This window comes from Stylophora pistillata, chromosome 5 (assembly GCF_964205215.1).
Source record: "Stylophora pistillata chromosome 5, jaStyPist1.2, whole genome shotgun sequence".
In the NCBI taxonomy this organism is placed as follows: domain Eukaryota; kingdom Metazoa; phylum Cnidaria; class Anthozoa; order Scleractinia; family Pocilloporidae; genus Stylophora; species Stylophora pistillata.
The window spans coordinates 12,258,130-12,273,612 of record NC_142523.1 but is presented as its reverse complement, the minus strand read 5'-3'; the positions used below and the strand labels follow the sequence as shown (position 1 = coordinate 12,273,612).

The 15,483-nt window shown below is 39.7% G+C and overlaps 1 protein-coding gene and 1 pseudogene across 1 annotated transcript in view; both read right to left on the bottom strand.

Annotated features, from left to right (window-relative positions):
* Positions 1–111: 111 nt before the first annotated feature.
* LOC111344327 (uncharacterized) overlaps positions 112–15,483 on the bottom strand; it is a 47,908-nt gene continuing 32,536 nt past the window's right edge. Inside the window, exons 9-15 of the mRNA XM_088760220.1 lie at positions 6,933–7,091; positions 6,252–6,743; positions 5,948–6,106; positions 3,475–3,969; positions 2,095–2,259; positions 1,230–1,889; positions 112–525 (exon numbers count right to left, since the gene is read on the bottom strand). Of these exons, the coding sequence (XP_088616346.1) occupies positions 392–525; positions 1,230–1,889; positions 2,095–2,259; positions 3,475–3,969; positions 5,948–6,106; positions 6,252–6,743; positions 6,933–7,091 (2,264 nt within the window). The 3' untranslated portion in view covers positions 112–391. The remainder of the gene's footprint in view (positions 526–1,229; positions 1,890–2,094; positions 2,260–3,474; positions 3,970–5,947; positions 6,107–6,251; positions 6,744–6,932; positions 7,092–15,483) is intronic.
* LOC148730330 (uncharacterized) lies at positions 7,337–15,382 on the bottom strand (annotated as a pseudogene).

Below are 15,483 nucleotides of genomic sequence, written 5' to 3'. Positions count from 1 at the left end.
TGGAGAATATATATCAATCTTACGGTGTTAAGGGATGGTGGGTGGCTTTGCAAAGGTTACTTGCCTTCTGACATGAAAGGAACAAAACTGCACCACTCAAGCATACAATAATTAGGTTTGTAAATGATTTTTATTCGGGTTTACATGTGGAACGTATGACAACACAGAAATGTGCCAAATGCATGTCTGTAATCGATAGGATAACTTAAGGTGTAACCGCTTGGAATCTGATTGTGTCCGCCCAAGTATCAACTCATACTAGAATTATATCCTACCGAAACAACGAACAGAACTACTGTCAATGATAAAGTGAAGTTTAATCCTTTGTCTCAAAATGCAATCACTTAATAAGAAAAAAAAAGGCCCACCGGAGACTCAGTAAGTTTTTGTTTTACATATATTGAAGAATGAGTATAAGTAAATCAGCCAGCCGATTTGCTGTCGCACCTCCGTACGCCATATTTGATGTCGAAATTGTTACCAACAGCAACATCGCTGGAAATAATGGGCGAAGCTGCTTGGAACCTACCAAGATGAAAGTTGAAAAGTGTGAGTAACACACTGAACATTGTTAACAAAGAGTTTGAAACTGCTGAATTGAGGTCAAAGGAAGCCAGCGCCTAACAACAGACGACAAACTGGAAGAGTGTACTCGTAAACGACTAGCCTGTGGATAGCTTGGAGCATATTAGTAATGTTTATTTCGGATTTCTGACTGCAAGATATATCCAAAATACGGTTCTACAATACTGATAATATGATAATATAGTTTATTTCGGACCACTTGCAGCCCAAGGCTGAATTACTGGTACAGTTTTAAAAATATACACACTTGGAACCTACTGCAACACAGTTAACTGGTTTTCTATCAGTCTGACCGAAGACGGTTTCAAAAGTGGAGAATTGAAAGCTCAATTTATCGAAAACGCCCTATTTCTTTTAATTTTGCGGATAGGCGAAAACGAATTCTTTTCAAAACGGCCGGACGTGAAAACCAGTGTTTTAGGACGTTTCGTGTGGACGATAGGGAAAAGAAGGGAATGTCACACTGTATCAATTAATACTGAAAATAACGTATTTCTCTTCAAGGTTAGTTCGAAAGTCGACTCCAGTCTCCTTCGCAGCCGTTGCTTATTCGTCACGCCACTTGTTCTCTGGGAAAGAAAACGAGTTGCGTGACAAGACCGAAAAAAGCTGCGATAGAGTCGACTCTTCAACACGTGACTTACCGCAACGTGGATGTTCGCGCAGAGTATTTGCCAGATTATGAGTATCAGCTGAACAGTTCTTTTTTTGTACTTTACTCTCATTGTGAAGAAGCTCTTTCCAATCATGGGCAGCCTTCGTGCACTGCTTACTTAAGCACCTTTTCTCTCCATCGACAGATTCTGAATTCTTGATGCAATATTTCACGGCTTCATCATAAATTGCATTGACGTACCCGCACGGGTCACCAGAAATGAGTCTGATAACGGCTGTGTTTTCGGTGATTCCCCTTTGGTCACTGTCTTTCACTCGCATTTGTAATTCAAATTCTTCACCTTCCTTGAAAACAAAGTTTTGCGTTACCCTTATTCGTCCAGTGAATCGGTGAATGCAAAAATAATTTTCTGGTCTGACGGTGCCTGCCTCGAAACAGAAATCGACGGAGATTTGAGGACAGGGACCAGGCTCTATACACTGAGAGCCAACTTCAACCTTTCGCTGCTTTCGCCTTGACATCTCGCCATATTGTCGTTGTTGTGTGACCCTTTCTATGTAAAACACAAATGGTCGAACAAGGGTAGACAGAACTGCGCTCACAGTAACATTCGCGACTACCGTTTCGTTGTTGATGTTTTCAGGCAGGAACTTGACTACTTGGTCATGAATTTGCAGAGGATTTGCATCTAAAAGAAAAAGAAATGATTATACAAAGGGAGTTCTCAAATGTTTTAAGAAAAGGAGAGCGTTTCAAACTCAAATTTATCAATGAATTAAGATGAAGCAGTTATCGAAAGACCACTAGAGATATTGATCAAATATTACTCAATACTTGAGACAGCCATAGTCATCTTCTTTAATTTTTGTTTTTAATTTACTGTTGGCGCTCACCTAAACAGTGGGACTCGCTCGACACTCCTGTCTTGTTAAATGTTTGTTTCTCTCCTGGACACTTCTTACACTCCCTTTGGCCTTTCTCATCTTGATATGTGTCTGACGTACATCGTAGACAGGAACTGCTAAAACCAGGAGCGTAACGAAATCCAGGAGCACAACCTAAAGAAATAATATCCAGTGAGTACAGGCAACGTGAAAAAGTACTATCAGTCGATAAATGGACATTATATTAGAGCAGTTTTAAATTGAGTGTCGGAAAACCAAAACGAGGTAATCACAACTGCCGATAGGAAAAAAGGTTAGCGTCATCATCAGCCAATGAGAACTCAAAATAGCAACGACAACCTGCTTGAAGCGCGGAAAAACGAGATTGACCAAGTCGTTATTAGCTTAAATTTTGCATCTGATTGGCTGAGATGGAGACGCGAGTTCCCCAAACAAATCACAGGTCGAAGGAAGTAAAACAAATCCAAAATTAATCCAGGATCACTTTCCGTACTCAATTGAAAATTTAAAGGCAAGCGAGCAACAGCAAAAGAAGTAAAATATGTACAGGAAAAATCTTCAAATATGAAACATTGGCTTTGTAATATTTTTACGATCCTCCCCTTATGGACAATTGAGCAGTCAATTTTCTTTAGTTCTTTAGTCCCCCCTTTTATGCTCTGTTGGCGACGACGGATAAAACGCAGGCTGTCATTGGTAGAAAGATCGTGTTGTATCAGTAAACAAAACACAGACCAGAGCTAAAGCTGTCACTCCATCTGCTAGTTTGTATAATGTTCCATCATTTCCCGGAAGTTTTGAAGGTTTTCACGCTTACTTGCAGGCGCGGATCCATACCGGTTTCCACCGTTTTACGGAAATAGGTGAGAATTTTCATAATGAAAAAAATAAACAGATAATTATATATTTTCAATAAATTAAAGTGCAAGTTGCTGCAACTATATCTTCTGACTGACTCAAAAAGCCAGGAAGGGGCACTTCAGGTAGTTAAAATTGAAAACGTTTCCCAGGGGAGCATGCCCCCATACCCCCCTTGGAGCTTGTGCCTTCGGCGCTCGTTTTGCAGTAAATCGGTGAAAATTTTTCCTAGATCCGCGCCTGACTTGGATTCTCATTTCAGTACGTACAGCAATAAAGCTCACACACAGCAAACGCTCGAATACCTAATGTGGTTTCGTGTTCAAAAACAAAACAGAAGAAAACAGGAATGATGAAAAATATAACCAAACTGGCCTAACTGTTGATAATACAAATCGTGGTGTCAGAGCAACTGCGATTCTAACTAATCACGGCAATCTTTGGTCATTGCAGTGAAGTGAAATTACACCGTCGTAAACAACGAAAAATCCAAACGTCTTCTTTACTTACCACATTTAGTACTCGACACTTTAACTGAGCCCACGGCACAACAGGGTGGCGGTATATTCTTGCCACAGCAGGATCGCTTATCTGATATGGTGGATACATTATACTTGTTATACCTGGTGCCATTTTGGAATATACTCGGAGTCTTGCTCTCGACGTCTCCCTTATATTTTCTCGTCAGGGTACTTATACAAGCTGTAATCTTTGTTGAAACTTGACTATCTATCACATTCGTTGTTGCTGTAAATATCATTGGAATTCTAAAAAAAATACTTTTCACTCCCGGCAGAGAGCTGAGTATATCTTTAGTAGCGAACACGACATCACTGCAGTTTGATTGAAGATTAAGAAGTTCGGATGCTTGTCCAAAAAGAGAAGAAAACTGCGCTTTGGTGTGTGTTATGGTGCTATTTGTGAGCCCTCCGTCAATTTGATAGTGAAATGTGATGTCGACTTCGTAGCATCTAATGATGTCATAGTTACCAATCAGAGAAGCTTCTGAAATCAAAGAAAAGGAATACTATAAAATGCATGGTTCATTCATAATTGTGGTCTAAACGAATAAGGGAATGGGTATAATCACTTTGAAAAAAAGAGCAGTTTTCGATTAAGCGTCATAAAACCAGAACCAAAGTTATCCCATCGACCGATTAGATGAAAAGGTTCAAATTTTCATTAGCTAAATTCTTGAAGCGCGGGAAGGCACGAATGACCAAGTCGCTATTGTTTTCAGTTTTAAGTCTGATTGGTTAAGAGGATGGCGTGGGATTTCTGGACCAATCACAGGGCAAAGTTTAGCAGAACCAAGGCAAAGATCCCGATTAAAGATTACTTTCGATGCTGAATTGACTATTTCTCTATGTGCAATAACAGCAAGGCTGTTTACAAATTGATTGGAGAAAATGAAAGTCAAGGGTGGGTCTTTAGAAATCTCTCAAAGAAGAAAGACCTGTTCCTCTAACTAAACAAAGCCCTTATTTACCGAATGGTATTGTGTTCCCATATTAAGGGTAATAACACTGAAATTTAGCAAATGCTGTATGCTCCCTACGGTAAATCTCGTTTCTTGAAACTTTGCTATTGAATAAGTATCCTCGCCTAATTTCTTAACCCTATCACGTTCATTATTGGTTTCTCTTGACCACTACAAGTAGTTCAATCAGGAAAAGAGTATATTTTTGTGACCAGACAATCCGTCGGTCGCCTAATAAAAATATAAAATGGTGCTACCAGATAGTCGCGCCTCATGTGTGTATGAAAGGTTTAGATAGAGATTCAGCTTGTGTAATAAGTATTGTTGTCGTTCACGATAAAAAAGAAGTCATCATATAAATTAGCTAAGTTAATTAGCTACAAGCTTTTTGTTTGGATTTGAGTGGATTTCGAACTGTAATAATTCGATCCTCAAAGACAATGAAGAATACTATGATATAATGCAAAACATCTGCTTGTCAATTTCTTTATCTACTTGACGAAAATTCCACAAGTTTCTAACGTTTACCCAGCAATTTTGTGTGATTGGCTTCTAGTGTAACAACCAGCAGCTTTCATGAATTAAATTCCCTGTTAGGAATCGAACGCATTATAAAGGGAATGCCGGGAAAGTGTTCGATTGGATCTACAGAAAACAGTTTACTAGTAAGTTTCCGCGAATTTACGAACAATTTGGTCGAAGGCATCTTCGGTGTATTGTTCTGTTTCTTATACTGCTACACGACGCAGGAATGATGGGGAACAAGGCACCATCAGCGCTTGAAAGCAAATGTTAGCGAGAAATTTCGTACAGGCACTCTTAAATTAGGTCAGGCTATCATCCAAACCCGGGCTTGAACTGAGAATTCATTATCCAAACATTACATTGAAATCTTTAGTCTCGACATGTAAATTTGTCGGTAAAATTGTCGGTGATGCGCTTTTGTAGTCGAAGAAGTAACATCCGGTGAGTAAGGGCGGCCAGAAAAAGTTCAGTCATTCGACATTTTATCAAAGCAGTTTCCAACTGAGTGTCGGAAAACAAAACCCAAGGAAATTACAACCACCAGTCAGCAAAGCTTAACATCAATCATTTGCCAATAAGAACTCAAAGTAGAAACAGGCAACCTGCTTGAAGCGCGGGAAAGCGCGAGTGACTAAGTTGGGATTAGCTTTAGTTTTTCATTTGATTAGTTGAGACGGTGGCGCGAGTTTTCTGGACTAATCACAAAAGCTCAGAAAGAAGTAAAACAAAACCAAAGCAATGCAGGATTATTTTCGATACAAGAGGCTAGCAAGCAACAGCGATAACTGTTGATGATCCGGGGACCATCTATAGAAAAAAAAAAGATTAAAAAAGTAAAATACATACAGGAGAAGTCTTTAAATCTGAAATATTACATATGTATAGATTATTTTATGCTCTTTATCCCCACTGGATATTAGATTGGAAACTACTAAAGAGAGAAAGTGTTTCAGCACAGTTTTGTTGCTGTTGTCACACCTGTGCAGTTGGCCTGGTTCGTCATTCCTGTTTTGCCAAATGTTTCTGTATTAACTGGACAAGTTTTACAAGATGTTCGTCTTTGTTCATCCTGATAAGTGTCAGCAGGGCAAGGGAGACAAGAACGGCCGGTGACGAAGTGAAATCCAGGCAAACAACCTGAAAAAGTAATACAAGTAGTCTTAAACGTTTGAGAAAAACACAATAGTTGTTTTTCATCGTTTGAATGTCTATTACCCCCCCCCCCCCAAAAAAAGCAAACACAAAAACAAAACAACAACAACAAAAACACCAACACTCTTACCGCATTTAGTACTTGACACCCTGTTTGAGCCAACGGCACAGCAGGGCGGCGGTATATCTCCACCACAGCATGACCTCTTCTCCATGGAAGATGGCTGGTTAATTTGGTATGTGGCGTTGTTTTGGACAATTTTTGGAGCGTTTTGGTCGATATATCCCTTCAAAGTAAAATTTACAGCGTTTATGCAGGTGGTAACATTCGAAGCCACTTGATCATCAGCCATGTGATTTGATGCTGTATAAGTAACTGGTACTCTGAAGTAAACATGGCTAACTCCTGGCGGAGATGATGTTACATTTCCGACTGTGACATTCACCCCATTGCATTGTTGAAGATTAAGATAAAGATTGCTGAAAATCAGAAAAGAACTGTAAAACTCCACTGTGATATTTCTGATGGCGTTAGTTGTAAGGCCTCCAGGGATTTGGTAATGGAATATGGCGTCTACCTCAAAGCACCGCTTCACGTCGTAGTTACCAATCAATGGAGGGTCTGCATGGTAAACACAAAATACTTTGAACTTGATGCTTATTAAGAGAAATAAAAAACGGAACGGCTATTGGAAGGGTATATCCAGGGCAGAGAGAGGTTGGGAAGCTCACTCCGCCCTGGTACATCCGAGCTCATGTGCGCTCTTTCTATCCCATCTTACAGACACATTTCATGATATTGCGGGCTCACCTGAGCAGTTGGAATTGCTGGTCATTCCTGTTTTTCCAAATGTTTGTTTTCCTCCTGGACACTGCTTGCATGAACTTTGACCTTGTTCGTCCTGATAGGTGTCTGAAGGACAACGCTGACATAAACTGCCAGGAACAAAATGGAAGCCTGGCAAACAACCTGAAGAAAGGAGAAAAACTGGGCTTAGGTACTAAGAATTATTTATTGCCAGGGAGTAGAGGAGGGGGGTTGGTCGGAGGATGCTTGTCGTGTCTCAATAAAATTGACTCGATCCATCCTAAGGCTTTGTAATATTCTTACGATTCTTCCCTCATTGGCAGCTAATTGCCCCCCTTCCCCCCATGTGAGCCATTTGTTCCAACTCAAAGTCGTCCGCCCCTCCCTCCAAACAAAATCCATACGTTTCATTGATTTACCACATTTAGCACTGGGCACATTAACTGAGCCCACGGCACAACAAGGCGGCGGTATATTCCTACCACAGAAGGGTCGCTTAGCTGATATAGTGGATAAATTATACTTAATTGTCAAGGTGGGTGCCATTTTGGGTCATAATTACGCGGAGTGTTGCTGTCGACGAATAGCTTAGTATATGTTGTCGTCAGGGTATTTATACAAGCTGTAATCTTTGTTGAAACTTGACTATCTGCCATATTCGTCGATGCTGTGATTATCTTTGGGGATGGGGGAGAGGAGGGGTGGTCGTAGGGTGTCATAAAAAAATACCTTATCCCTCCAAAACACTTTGTAACATTTTTATGATCCTCCCCTTATTGGCAGTTTCGTGGCAGTCAATATTTTATAGTCCTCCCTAAAACTCTGTTTGTAGCCAATGATGCCCCCCCCCCTGAAGGCCATTATATCTAGAGATATCTTAAGCACTCAAGTAGTCGAGAGAAACACGTGACGTAGTCACGCGTTTTCTCCCACAATTCTTTCGTACTCTGGCCGCTTCCTACGTGGTTTCCGACAGAACAGGACATAGTCAAGACTTCTTTATTTGTTAAATGTTCCACCTTCGTACCTCCCCCCCTCACCCAGGTGATAAAATAATGACTTGTTCCTGATCCAAGGTCAACTGCAAATAAAAATATACAACACGCGTTGTCTTGACTTACCACATTTAGTACTTGACACATTAACTGAGCCCACGGCACAACAGGGTGGCGGTATATTCCCACCACAGCAGGATCGCTTAGCTGATATAGTGGATAAATTATACTTGCCATAGTTGGTGCCATTTTGGGTTATACGCGGAGAGTAGCTGTCCACGATTACCTTAGTAGATGTTGTCGTCAGGGTATTTATACAAGCTGTAACCTTTGTTGAAACTTGACTATCTGCCACATTCGTTGATGCAGTGAATATCATTGGAATTCTAAAAAAAATACTTTTCACTCCCGGCGGAGAGCTGAGTATATCTTTCCTGGTGATCAGGACACCACTGCACTTGAGAAGGGCGGGAACTTGTTGGAAAAGAAAAGAAAACTGCACTTTGGTGTTTGTTATGGTGCTATTTGTGAGCCCTCCGTCAATTTGATAGTGGAATGTGACGTCGACTTCGTAGCATCTCATTATGTCGTAGTTACCAATCAGAGAAGCTTCTGAAATCAAAGAAAATAAAATTATAAACTACATGGTTCATTAAAACTTGTAGAGCAGTTTTCAATTCAGTGTAAAACAAACAGAACCAAAGTAATCCTTACGATCAATAGAGAAAAAGGTTTACATTGACATTGGCTAAATTCTTCAAGCGGGAAAACACAAATGACCAATATATGGTGCACGATCCTCGCAGTAGATAGCGCTATTTAAGCAATAGCGAAAATCAGACCTGAAAAAAATCAGGCCTGTACGGGATTCGAACCACTGACCTCTGCGATACTAGTGCAGCGCTCTACAATTGAGCTAACAAGCCAACTGGGAGCAGGCCGTTAAGCTGATTCGTAATAAACCCGTGAAAGTGATAAATCAGATACAATGAAATATATGAAGTTCATATATTTTGAACTGCGGTATTAGATACATATGGTGCACGGTCTGATTTTCGCTATTGCTTAAATAGCGCTATCTACTGCGAGGATCGTGCACCATATGTATCTAATACCGCAGTTCAAAATATATGAACTTCATATATTTCATTGTATCTGACAAATGACCAAGTCGCTATTGTTTTTAGTTTCATATCTGATTTCTTACCTGTAGTCGATTGCCTTGGTATGACGGAGAAAAAGACGAATAAAGTTAAAAATAGCATCAAAGTTCCCTTCGCACACATCATCTTTCCAGTGGTTTTCAGTTCTGTGAACAGCAGGTCTTTAAGAAAACGTATTTCAGAACACCAATTAAAGCGGAAATGACGTTTAGGTGCTTTCCGTAAAAAGGAAAGGGGATTGTCTCAAACCGACTCAAACAATTGAACTTGAAACGCGAAATAAATCCTAAGCTCACGCAAACTTTACCATGCCAATAAAACCGGAGCATTTTAGACAAGTTTTTTTTCTTTTTTTTTATTATCATTTTATGAGTAACGACTTTTGAAAGACAGGCACTTCTCGAATACAGTCCTCGGAGAATGAGTGCTTTTGCGTTACGAAAATTACACATCCCCCTTCACACAAACAGACCGGTCATTTTCAGATGTTCGTCAAGAATTTGTACAAAGTTTGTGCTATCAGCGTTTCGTCTTGTTTCATTTTTGTTTCATCTTGATTCATCCTGTTTCGTTTTGTTTCATCGTTTCATCTTGTTTCATCGTGTGAAACCTCGGGGTACGTGACATTGAGTACTCAGCACTATGGCTGAGGGACAATATTAACCCCTCCCCCCTCCCCGAGTGATTAATGATCATGCGATCCGTATATCAAATATGAGGTCACTCTTTATGATCTTTCGACTTTTCTTTCATTCCTTTGTCCGATAAATAATAGACTAAATTGTGGGTAATGGCCTTCGAATCACAGCAATTTCTCGCACAAATCTCCTCTTTGTAAATCAATTCATGAGAGCCAGCCAACTTCCACGGACTTCCTTATCTCCGGTGGAATATTTGCTTTATTTGAGAGAAGGTCAGCGATAGAAATTTTAATATGACGTGACATGAGGTAACACTGTTACAAAATGCCTTCTCATTACAGTCGAAGCTTTCCAAGCAACCACTTCTCGTGGGTGGAAAGTTGTCTTTTTTACAAAGGTGGGGTCTTTTAAGCGATCACCTTTCCTTTGTACGGGTTTATCTTGTGGAGTCTGGTACGGAAGAGCTTTTGCACATAATTTTTCGCCCGGGACCTAAACAACCTCGTCATCAATTTCTCCATTTTGAAACTTCTTCATAACTTCTACGTATACTCAAGAAAGAGAGGAAAGAAACGGTTTTTGTGGTACTGGTTCAAGTTTATTTGCTCCAAAAACTTAATGCAAATGCTTTCAATCCAGATGTGTAAAAAGTAACACTTACCTTTCAACCTCTTTCCCATGTTACAGTGGACTCATTCTAGTTACTCATGCACTTTTCCATTGGGCGGTAAAACGGCGTTTTATTTGCCACAGACGTCGCCGTCGCTTCTAAAATGCAAATGCTTAAAATCCCAAGCTATGATCCCCCAGCAGGCTCTTCGAGGTGGTTAATCCTTGACACACTTGCCCAGGTCATATTCGATGTCGACATACTTACCAACAGCAACAGCTCCAGAAACCTTCTAAGAAAAAAGCTAAAAAGGGTGAGTAAAGCATCAAACGTTGTTTGCAAAGAGTTTGAAACTGCTCTCAGAACAGAGCCGTATTTAGAAGAGACCAGCGTCCGACAACGCAAGATAAACTGCAAAAATTGTACTTGGAAACGTCTAACACGTGGAGAGAAGCGACAACTGGAAAAACCTCTGCGTTCGCAAGCTGATGAACGGCTAAAAATGGAGACGGAGAAAAGTTCAACCATCGCCGTTTCCCGTAAATACTATACTTTTAAGTTTAAAAGATGCTATAAGGAAATCTGATAAAACTTGTCATTAAAGTTTTCAGTCGTGAGCAACTTAATCTGAGACACACAATTCAGATTAAAAAAATTAAAATCCAACCTGTGAATCTCAAGAAGCTTACGACTAAGTTAATTTAATGTGAACACCAGTAGTGGTCAATTTAGACTTCCGAACTGAAAATCTAACTTGTTCAAATTTTTGCAAAACACAATCAGATCTCTTAATAAAGTTCTGAATTGTGAATATTAATAATGCGCATTTCGAATTTCTGACTGTGACATTAAATCCGAAATGCATATTTATGGAAATAACACACCTCAATTAACATTCTGCAATACATTGAGTAGTTTTCTAGTTGTCTGACCGCGGTGAGACTGGGCCTAACATCCGCATTCGTCCAAACCAAGACACCTGATGAAAGAGAACACTGTCGAGGACGATTTTAACAGTGGAGTCTTTTAAAAACGCCCAATTTCTATTGTGGACAGGTGACTACAGATGTTTTTCAAAACGATGACGTGAAAAAAATCACATTCTGTCTTTACATTAGTGTTTCCGAGCGTTTTTTGTTGACAATGGGGGTGGGGCGGGGGAACGTAATAAACTGTATCAATGGATACCGTAAACAACGTATTTCTCTTCCTGATTTAGGGAGTCGACTCCAGTTTCCTTCGTCGTCGTTACTTTTTGGTCATGCAACTTTTTTTCTGAGAAAAAAAACGTGTTCTGCAGTAAGACCAAAAAAGCTGCGAAGGAGCTGGGATGGAATCGACTGTTCAATCCGTGACTTACCACAACGTGGATGTTGGCGCATGACTGTGGCGAGATGATGGGATCCGCCGAACAGTTCTTCTCTGGCACTTGACTTGCATTCTTAAGTGCTTCTTTCTAGTCATGGGCAGCTTTTATGCACATTTCAGTCTAGGACCACTTTTCTCCATCGACAGACTCTGAATTCTTGATTTTGATGCAATATTTGACGGCTTCATCATAAATTTGTTGGATGTTCTTACACGGGTCGCCAGACATGATTCTGATACTGGCCGTGTTTTCGGTTACTCCCCAGTGATCGCTGTCTGTCACGCGGATTTGTAAATCAAACAGTTGGCCTTCCTTGAGCACAAAGTCTTGCGTTACCCTTATTCGTCCAGTGAATCGATGAATGCAGAAATAATTTTCTGGTTTGACTGCGCCTGTCTTCAAGCAGAGATCGACCGAGAATTTGGGGCAGGGACCATGCTGTATACAATGAGAACCAATTTCAAAACTACGTCGCTCTCGCATTAAGTCAACGCGTGACTGTAGTGGTTGTGTGACACCATCTACGCTAAACACAAATGGCCGAACCAGGGAAGACAGAACTGTATCTACAGTAACATTCACGACTACCGTTTGGTTGTTGATGTTTTCAGGGAGGAAAACTACTTGGTCATGAATTTGCAGAGGATTTTCATCCAAAAAGAAAAGGAAACGATTATCCAAAAGAAATTCTACAATGTTCGAAGGAAAAGAGAGCGTTTAAAAAATTCAGTGAAATGGAATGAATAGAAAAGTAAACAAGAAAAAAAGCAAAAAAGTGAAGATGAGAAGGTAAAAGGAAAAAAATGGACGGGATGGGTGGGTGGGGGGTTTAAGTTTAGGAACCAGTGGAGGAATTCGTAACCAATAAGACATGATAATTTTGAATCTTTTAAGAGAGCGTGTAAAGATGAAATAATCCGATGTAATAAGAAAAATCCAGGTCCCCTGATGGGATTTGGTCGCGGAGGGTCGTGGGTTCAAATCCCATTGGGACCTGGATTTTTCTTATTACATCGGATTTTTTAAGAGACTGATAATAATAATTAGTATATACCACAGAAGTGACTTGTGCTTTTCGAGCGCGCTGATTGGCTGGTTCGGAAATGTTTAGCAAGTTCCATTCACCTCCAAGCAACCGAAGAGAAAATCACCTGTAAATAATTTAGTTTCTTATCATATTTTGGTATATCAACAGAAATAAACTATTTTTTTTTTGGTTTCCGTGTGGTATATACTAAAACCACTTTTCACCTTCGGTGAATAACTTTGAAAGATGCGTTGAATTAATTATCCATAGATCACAACGAGGATTGATTGAACATTGTGCAACACTTATTCTTCAGATATATATATATATATATATATATATATATATATATATATATTTAATACGCTGTCTCGTTTTCAACTAAATATCTGTGGATATCTAGTACTTGTGGCAAGCTGGGGAGGTCCTATACTCACCCTAGGTATAAGTTTTATGTTCAGTCTTAGCAATAGATTTTAACAAAACGATTTCGTTTGAAACTTTGTTGGCGCTCACCTAAACAGTGGGACTCGCTCGACACTCCTGTCTTGTTAAATGTTCGTTTCTCTCCTGGACACTTCTTACACTCCCTTTGGCCTTTTTCATCCTGATATGTATCTGATGGAGATCTGAGACAGGAACTGTTAAAACCAAGAGCGAAACGAAATCCCGGAGCACAACCTAAAGAAATAACATCCGGTGAGTAAGGGTGGCCTGAAAAACTTTAATCAATCAAAAAATAGACATTACATCAGAGCAGTTTTCAATTGAGTGTTGGAAAACCATAACGAGGAAATCACAACTGCCAATCAGAACAAAGGTTAGCTTCATCATTAGCCAATGAGAATTCATAGTAGAAACAGGCAACCTGCTTAAAGCGCAGGAAAACGCGAGCGACCAAGTTATGATTGGTTTTAGTTTTGCATTTGATTGGTTGAGATGGTGGCGCGAGTTTCCTGGACCAATCACAGAGCGAAGTGGAGCAAAACCAAAGCAATGCAGGATCATTTTCGACACTAAATTGAAAATTTGTTTTGGAGGCTAGCAAGCAACAGTGATAATTACTGATAACCCTGCGAGTCTGTGATCATCTATAGCAGAAAAAAGGATAAAAAAAGTCATAGAGGAAAAATCTTTAAATATGATTTGTTAGTACTGCATACGATTTTATGTTTCCCTAATAACAGTCAAATATGAATCCCCTATTTGGATATCAGAGTGGAAACCACAAAAGAGAGAAGGTGCTTCAGCGCAGTTTTGTGGTTGCCATACCTTTGCAGTTGGCCTGGTTCGTCATTCCTGTTTTGCCAAATGTTCCTGTATTAACTGGACAAGTTTTACAAGATGTTCGTCTTTGTTCATCCTGATAAGTGTCAGCAGGGCAAGGGAGACAAGAACGGCCGGTGACGAAGTGAAATCCAGGCAAACAACCTGAAAAAGTAATACAATTAATCTGGGACGTTTGAGAAAAACACAAAGCTGTTTTCAATTCAATTCAATTTATTTATTTGTTAGCAATACAATATTATCACAGTCCTAGGTGACCCGCAATTAGCAAGCTATTCTAGGCGGGCCACCCTTCTAAAACAAGTGCTGTCTCTGCTAATGATCACATACCGATACAATTAAACAAAGATAATCATTAAATAAAAATACAATTGTTAAATAAAATAAAATAAAATTAAGTCCGTTGAATAATTAAATAATCAATTGCAAAGTTATCAAGATATATAATACAATTGAACAAGACTTAAACGAAGAGTTACTTTATCAAGAGATATTTACAAATTTCTGAGCAGCGTATATCAACATTCATCTCCTCATTTTCCAAAAGTTTTAGACCATAAGACAAGATGTCTTAACCTGGCAATTATACCAATTCCTTTACTAACTTTAGATGAGAGCACAACAGGGTGGCGGTAGACTCCCACCACAGCATGACCCGTTCTCCATGAAAGATGGCTGGATAATTTGGTATGTAGTATTGTTTTGAGCATTGTGTGGAGCGTTTCGGTCGATATATCCTTTCAAGGTGAAATTTGCAGCGTTTATACAGGTGGTAACATTCGAAGTCACTTGATCATCAGCTATGTTATTTGATGCTGTATATGTTACCGGTACTCTGAAGTAAACATTGCTAACTCCTGGCGGAGATGATGTTATATTTCTGATCGTGAGAATTACGTCATTGCATTCTTGAAGAGTTAGGTAAAGATTTTGAAAAATCAGAAAAGAACTGTAAAACTCTTCTGTGATATTTTTGATGGTGTTAGTTGTAAGGCCTCCTGGGATTTGGTAATGGAATATGGCGTCTACTTTAAAGCACCGTTTTACGTCGTAGTTACCAATCAATGGAAGGCCTGCAAGGTAAACACACAATACTGTGAACTTATGTTTATCAAGAGAAATAAAAAAACGGAACGGATATCAGAAGGGTATATCCAGGGTGGAGAGAGGTTGGGAAGCTCTTTCTGCCTTGGTGATCTGAGCTCATGGGCGCCCTTTCTATTCCATCTTACCGACAAATTTCCTGATATTGCAGGCTCACCTGAGCAGCTGGAATTGCTGGTCATTCCTGTTTTTGCAAATGTTTGTTTTCCTCCTGGGGGAGGAGGGAGGGGGATCCTTATCCCGTTCCACGTATGCATTTTAGAAAAATTAACCCGTTACGTATTCTTTAAACAGCATTTTACCCGTCAAGAATTTAAAAATTAAAACTTCCAATCTTTTTACTTATCTTTAAGGTTTC